At 42.5% G+C, this 7,805-nt stretch overlaps 1 protein-coding gene across 1 annotated transcript; it reads left to right on the top strand.

Annotated features, from left to right (window-relative positions):
• The first annotated feature begins 267 nt into the window (after positions 1 to 267).
• Positions 268 to 4,844, top strand: LOC117491817 (ras association domain-containing protein 10-like). Its single transcript, XM_034141916.1, has one exon. It carries the CDS (start codon positions 599 to 601, stop codon positions 2,018 to 2,020), a length of 1,422 nt encoding a protein of 473 aa, XP_033997807.1. The 5' UTR covers positions 268 to 598; the 3' UTR covers positions 2,021 to 4,844.
• The last annotated feature ends 2,961 nt before the right edge of the window (positions 4,845 to 7,805 follow it).

Genomic DNA, 7,805 nt, shown 5'->3' with positions numbered 1-7,805 from the left:
GTGTGTGCAGTGCGTGTGTGTGTGTGTGTGTGTGTGTGTGTGTGTGTGTGTGTGTGAGTGTGTGTGTGTGTGTGTGTGTGTGCGTGTGTGTGTGTGTGTGTGTGTGCGTGTGTGTGTGTGTGTGTGTGTGTGTGTGTGTGTGTGTGTGTGTGTGTGTGTGTGTGTGTGTGTGTGTTTATGTGAAAGTGGGAGGGGGTGAGAGGCAGGGGGTGTGTCCCGGGCTCAGCTCAGCTCTGCTCTGTCCCGCACACAGAGCAGTCGGTCCTGACGCACGGACGCTCCTCTCCTCTCCGGAGCCGCGCGCAGAGATCAATCTGCCGGGGAGAGAGCCACCATGTCCCGGCAGGACATGGTAACTTCAATGTTATTTTTTTACTGAGAAAAACTCAGGACTTTTAGCCGTAACAAGGTCATCTGTTCGGACTGAGCGTATTTAAGTGAGAGCTGACGGGAGCGTTGAGGATTTCATCAGTTTCCATACTTTTGATAGATTCATTCAAATGTATTGAGAACTCTAAGGACTACTTTTATCTCTTTTACTTTTTGACAAAAACACTAAGACTTTTGGACACTTTGTTTAAACTTTTTTGAGTTGGAGATGGAGCCGGAGGAGGGAAAGCTCTCAGTGTGGGTCTGCCGGGAGGAGAAGCTCGTCTCCGGGCTGACGAAGCGCACCACTTGCGCAGATGTGGTCAGAGTCCTGCTGGATGACCAGAACCTGCAGCAGGGGGCCGCGGCCGCGATGCTGTCCGGAGCCCCGCAGTCCTACTGCGTGGTGGAGAAATGGAGAGGCTTCGAGAGGATTTTACCCAACAAGACCAAAATCCTCCGGCTGTATGGCGCGTGGGGGGAAGAGCAGGAGAATGTCCGATTTGTCCTGGTGAAGAACGAGGCTTCGCTACCTAATAATGGACCCCGCAGCGCTGAGGCCCGTGTGGTCCAGAGCCGGGAGAGCGGCGGTCCGGGCGGGGGGCTGAAGGGCACCGCCAAGACCTGCTGGACCGCTGCGGCCACCGCGGCCAACCTGTCCCAGGACAAGCAGAGGCGCATAGTCAGGAAGGCTTTCAGGAAGTTGGACAAGATGAACAAAAAGAAGGATCAGACTGTCCCCAAAGATAAGGGCTCGGTGGAGAAGATGGAGACGCTGGTTCACCTGGTGATCTCCCAGGACCACACCATCCGGCAGCAGGTCCAAAGGATCAAGGAGCTGGACCGGGAGATCGAGCGGTACGAGGCCAAAGTGCACTTCGAGCGCATCAAGAGACATGGGGTGAACTATGTGCAGGACACATACATGGTGGACGCCTCCTCGGAGGACCCTGCCGCCTCGGACTGTAAACTCAAAGCGGAGCGGCAGGACGCGCGATGCACGGAGGAGGCGGTGGCGCAGTTCGAGGAGTATGCGCTGCGGTGCGAGGAGGTTGTGCGGCTGCAGGAGGAGGTGACGGAGCGGGAGGCGCTGGTGGAGTGCATCACCGGGGAGATCCAGGAGGAGCTCAACAGGCGGTGGATGAAGCGGCGTCGGGAGGAGATAGGAGCGGAAGCGGCGAAGGACACGGACAGCCTCGCGGAGGAGATGAGCCTGAATGCCTCTCCAGCTGTGGAGGCAGATGTGGATAGTTCGTCTGAGAATGAGTTTGTGTTGGAGGAGGAGAGGATTAAAACGCAGCTGGACACCAGCTTGTACATCGGGCTGCGGTTGAAGACAGACCTGGACTCCATCAGGGGGGACTTGGACCTGAGTTTGGCGCTCTGGGAGACCAGGGAGAGTGAACTTCTGGACCTACTGGCTAAAGTTGAGACCATAGAGATAGAGCAGGTGACTGAGGATGGTGAGGCAGAGCTGGGGCCAGTGAGCATTGAAGCTGAGCCCCCAGAGGAGAAGAGCAGCGTCTGGGTGGAGCAGGCCAGAGGTCTCTCCAAGACCTGCCACACCAACGACGAGGACTCGGACACAGGCTTGAGCTCCATGCACAGCCAGGACTCTGACAACCCCCCTGTGTGCGAGTCACTGGTATAGACTTTGTGAAGCATGTTGGACTAAACTCAGGGGCAGAGAATCAGTGTTGGCTATAGAGTGGTGCAGTGAATGACGTGTTTTTGTAATCTATCCCGGAAGTTAGCATCGCAAGGGCTCCTACAATAAAAAACAATGGGCATTTTCCATTGGATATTGGATAGAATATTGAAGAAAATAAGATATGTGGCAAGCACACATTCATGAAATGTACACGTTTTGTTCAGCAGGATAATCTCCACATATTAACACCATGTTGATAGTTGAAGTAAATGCAAACGGCAGAAGTAAAAAGCTAACGTTAGGCCATTTATAAACTAAGTTAAGCTAACGTTTGGCATGTTGACATGTAGGCTAGTAGTCTCATTTAGCCACTTTTCTTAAGACATGTAAAAGCTTCATTAAAATTTTTTTACTTCAAGACGAGGGTGGGCAATATTGCAAAAACGTATTTCAGGGTTTAGGACTCATTCCTGCACCACTTTTTTTGGGAGATGTTTCCGAAAATGCACCTCAACACAGATCATTCTACAGCAATAATTCCTAAAAGTAGTTGCACAGTAAGCTTGTGGGGACAGCATGAGTAGAGAGGGGAAATACGGCCATGCTGCTCCATAGCTGACCTCCATGAGGAGAGTCAACAGAGTAAGACAAATAGCCCATAGGAGTATTATAATAAACCACTGATAATCTGTAGTCTTCATCGAGAAATGTAGGCCTACTTCAAAGTAAACTCGACACAGGTTCACAAAGAGTTAATAACAGCTTGCTTATGTCAGGACACTTTTTGCTGAAGCCGCTAAAAGGGGGAGACTGAGTGTTACACTCTGTAAGTACAGGTTTCCTTTAAAAGGTCATAAGTAATTGTAGCTTAAAGCACAGAGAAGTACTGGTAGGTCAACTCCAAAATGCTCTTTCGATCAAACAAAAGCACAATTAATGTCAGTTCACCTCAGCCTGTTCAAAACAACATTGAAATGTACAAAAAATCAATGGCAAGGTAAAGTCTTACCTAACTACTATGCTAAATTGTATCAGAATTTTGGGAATGAAAACTGCAGACTTTGTGAATTGGTGTTGAAACAGTGATCCCTGTCCAGCTGGCTAAGCAGAGTAGATTGATTGATATTGATCACCGTATTAAAAGTGTCTGTCTTTAAAGCACAAAAAGTTATATTTATTTAACAATAGACATGAGTAATCTGCGACACTCTGTCCTGAACGAGTCAACTATCATAGATAGGATTATCTTATTTCTTTTCTAGCGGCTGTTTCATTGTTGTTAAAAGCAGTGGTTCTAAATCTTTTTGGCTTGTGTCCCTTTAAAATAATTCAAAATCATCTTACAAAGTTAAGCATTTCTAGAGCTGTGAGCATTTCAAGCAAGCAAAGACTGATTTATTGATCAAGTTTGAATAATTATAGACCCAAGGAAGACACAATTCTAAAAGACTGAAAACATATACATCACTTTATTGGGCAAAATTGTTTTGTGCACATTTTCTCATTTGGACCAACTAAGAAGGTCCTGAACTGTTGGGAATTAAGGGGGGGGGGGAAAAGTCCACAGAACATTCATAAAGATATAAGTTCAGAGTAAAAACAAATGTGCGCTTCTTAAAAGATGTAGTCCAGTAATATAGTATTTTACTTCCATAGAGGTGAGAGACTTACAAAACACAAAAAATAATGAATGAAATTCAAGCAGACAGCCTAAATGTTAGTTCGTAATATGGATCAAGCTCCAAAAACACTGAAAATGCACCCATAATGCAAATAATTCACACATTTCACTTGTAAATCTGGCTTTCTGTTAAAGATTATACATCTGAAGTCATGGCTTTAGGTGAACATTAGATAACTGAGGATTTAATTTATTATACAACAGCTTTCACACGCTGAGTACACCAACATTCTGATGGTGGCTTGTTTCCCTGAAAAGCATCTTACTTAACCATAATCAAGGAGCAAACAATGTTAATACAAGGAGTTATTTCCCTAAAGGACGGTTTACATAAATTAATCTGTAAAATAACAAACACCAGGAATACAAATGTGAGACTGTACATTCGATCGCTACAGTTTAGTCTTATCTGTCTATTTAACAAATGTATGGAACAACCTATGGAAAGCCAAGAAGTCCAAAAACGACATAACATTTAAATTAGAAGCAGCAATTTGTCATACTTTACTTCCTTCATGAGGCATTATGATCCTCAATAATGTTACCTTGTTTTATCTAAGTCAATCTGTGAGTACAAACACCTGTAAGATTTAATTTTAAGATGCTTTTTGGGAGAAATGACCCCATTTAGTCAGACCAAAGCCTCTGTATCTCTGAACACTGTGACATTAAGAAGAACTATTTTAAGCCTCCGTTCACTTTCTACATCCTGGAAAAAGTTGCTGCGTTAGCTGTCCTTCCTTATTAACTTTTCCAGGAACTGCAACAGAAAACAACACAAAAGCTACCACAATAAATTATTTTAAGATCATCCTTCAGTTAAATCCCTCTGTATGTTTGTCTGACTGCATTGATATGAATCGTACATGTTTGTCCAACTGTAAATGAATGAATAACATAGAAGAGACTGATGATACTGTTTCTGTGGCTTTAGCTGTTAGCTTTAGCCAAATACTAGCTCATAGCTAATTTATGTAGCTTGTTCAGGGAGAGTTTGGGCCTCTACGTACATGAAATTCAGCTAAATGGCTCCAAATCAGCAACTCTGAAGCTACAGCAGAGTGTTCAGATGCTCTGTGGCTACATCGTGACGCTAACAAAACTACACATGACTGTTGGTGTTGAAATAAAGAGTAAAACCTACGTGGCTTGTAGTGTGGCTTCATTTAGCTCACTTAGCTTGTTTCATAGCATTATTATCTGTTAGCAGCTGAGTTTTTTTAACACCTCAGTTAAAGGTCACCTACTGTATTATGCAAAATCCACTTTTTCATGTCTTTTATACATAAATATGTGTCCCGTCTGTGTAAAGAGATTCTGAAAGTGTCAGGAAAAAGATTCACTCACCTTTTGTCCTTATCCATTTATATAAAAACCTGTCTGAAAATGAGCTGGTCAGATTTTGGCCACTTTATGATGTCATAACGATTTTTTGGCTTGTGTAACCATTAGCCAATCACCAACCAAGGCATTCTACATGTGGTTTTTGGATGATAAAATTGTATAATGTGCCTTTAAAATGCAGTGCTTAGTGGTGAAAAGATAAGTTAAGATAAGATAAGATCCTAAGAGTGGACATAATAAGAATACAAATGATATAATTGTATGAATACAAATAGGAGTAGTCATAACCTGGAGTAGTTGAGTTGACATATATACAATATGAGTGAAGATACCTCTATATGAAAAAAAAAAAGTTCATGTCTATATGCATGTCCAATGTAGGCACAAACAGTTCAGGTGTTATGTACATATAAGGGTGTGTGAAGGCGTGCGTTTCGGCACGCGTCAATCGTTGCTCCTGTCATACCCGTCATGCATACTTGTGTTTAATTGCTGCTTCCTGATCGGTCTTGCATAAACTCCTGCATTAATTATGACAGGATGAAACAGAGATCTGGAGCAACGCTTTAAAGCTCGAGTTACCATCCAGTAACACACACCTCCACATAATCCTCAGGTGGTGTTTTACAGGGTTAAATCAAACAAATTACAAAAATATATTTAACTTGTGTTAATCTAGGATTTGTATTCATTAAAGTTGTGTGATATCTGTATTTTAGGTTTTTGCCAGGGCAGCCCAATTCATTGTTTTTTAATGGAAATTGAATAGTTAAATATTCAAATGGGAGGAAGCAAAGCATTTGTTAAAGGTTCAATATTTATAGAAAAACATTTTTGAAGGAAATATTGTGGAGCTTCAAAGATATAACAGCCTACAAATCGTATTCTATAACCGATACAGTTCCTCTTTAAAAATCACATCATAATTATTCATTACATGGGAGAGGCGGTTTTTGTTGTTAACAGACCACATTACTTTTCTCCATCAGCACAAAACTTTGGATTCATGATAGCTAAACTGTCACCAGAAAAGAAAAGAAAAAGAGCGCAAGAGAATGAAAGAGGTCAAGAGACAGAGCGCTGGATGTAGGAGAAATCAACAGAAGAAGACAGACAGGAAATAAACACTATAGAGAACAGCAAAAGAAGACAGACAGTAAACAGTGTTTACTTCAAACACTGTTTTAAAAAAATCATGCAGCCCTATTTTTTGCAAATAAGAGAAGATGAATGGAATTCAGTTTGTGGTGCTCGCAACAATGATGAATTAACTATTTAATATTTGATATTAAAGGTCCCATGTCATGGCCATTTCCACTGATCATAATTCCATTGTTGAGGTATACTAAAATAGATTTATACTGTGCAATTTTCCAAACTCACATTGGTTTCGCATACAGCATCTCTGTAAAGTATGTGTATTCAGCAGTATTCACTCTCTCCACTAAACGACTCGTTGGAGCTCTTGCCCCCCCCTCTCTGTGAGCCTAGTGTGCTCCGATTGGTCAGCTCGGCCACTCTGTTCTGATTAGTCAACCACCAGAGAGGCTCCGCCCATGTCTAACAGTGCTTTTTTCGGCTCGCTCTCGGAACATCAGTCTTATAATGGCGTCGGTACAGCCGTATATTTTATACGCTAACTAACCGAACTGTACCTACAACTGTTGTTATAGAAGAGTACGTTATTTTTACCTGTAATAAACTACTACTGTTTGATGAGAAATCAAATCATGGTTTGCTATATATGAATGATATGTTATAGGAGCAAATAATTCAGGGAAGAAAGGATAGGCCTACTAAGTATTTCCATCAAACTTTATTTTTAGAAATGTACAAAATGAACATAAATATACATATATACACGGTATATCATCCATTCCTCCCCGTTGTCGGCATCTTGCCTATCGCAGCCGGGGCTTTTTAGGACGAGGCCTCAGTGTGGTAGTCCCGTCCCCGTCATGTATTGTCCGGCAGGATCTGGCTGGACGAAATCAAATGCAAATCACAAAATATTAGAGAAACTTAGTTGTTTTAGATTCGTTAGTAGTAGTTGTGGTAGGAGTGTGGATCTATCTAATCCATCTATCTAATGAACACAGTAAGCTTGCCAGCTAATATGCTAACCTAGATATCTTGTTTACCTTGTTAGCAAACACGATATGAACGTTAGCTCGGAGGAACGGCAACTATAATGGAGTGTAATAAAACTACTATGAACAAAAGCTAGTGGTTCATATTAGGCTAGCAATAACGTGTTTATAATTGCAATCTTATACGGGTAGTCTGCTACGTTCGGTCATTCATTGTAACTGGCATGAATACAATGTTTCCCGCTAGCATGTATAGCTAGCCTCGTTAGCTATACATGCTATCAGCGTCGGAGGAAAGCCAACTGTAATGTACCGTCCTTTGGGGGTCTGTGAGCGGGCAAAGAGAGGGGATTTCCCTGTTGTCTCTGCTGGAAGTGTGAAATAAACAGAGTCCCCATTTCAGGGACACCTCTTGGAGGTCTCTAGGCCGTCCTTTGGGGGTCTGTGAGCGGGCAAAGAGAGGGGATTTCCCCGTTATCTCTGCTGGAAGTGTGAAATAAACTTAGTTGTTTGATGTTCGTCAGCTTGCCAGCTGGATTACAATGCTAATCTACGTTTGCTAGTTGTTCAGTTGTTCAATATGCTATACTATACTATGAACAACAGATAGTGGTTCATATTAGGCTATCAAGCACATGTTTACAATTGCAATCTTATATGGGTAGTCTGC

This window comes from Trematomus bernacchii, unplaced genomic scaffold (genome assembly GCF_902827165.1).
Source record: "Trematomus bernacchii unplaced genomic scaffold, fTreBer1.1, whole genome shotgun sequence".
In the NCBI taxonomy this organism is placed as follows: Eukaryota; Metazoa; Chordata; class Actinopteri; order Perciformes; family Nototheniidae; genus Trematomus; species Trematomus bernacchii.
Note: the sequence above shows the minus strand (reverse complement) of the source record. Positions and strands in the feature narration are given on the sequence as shown.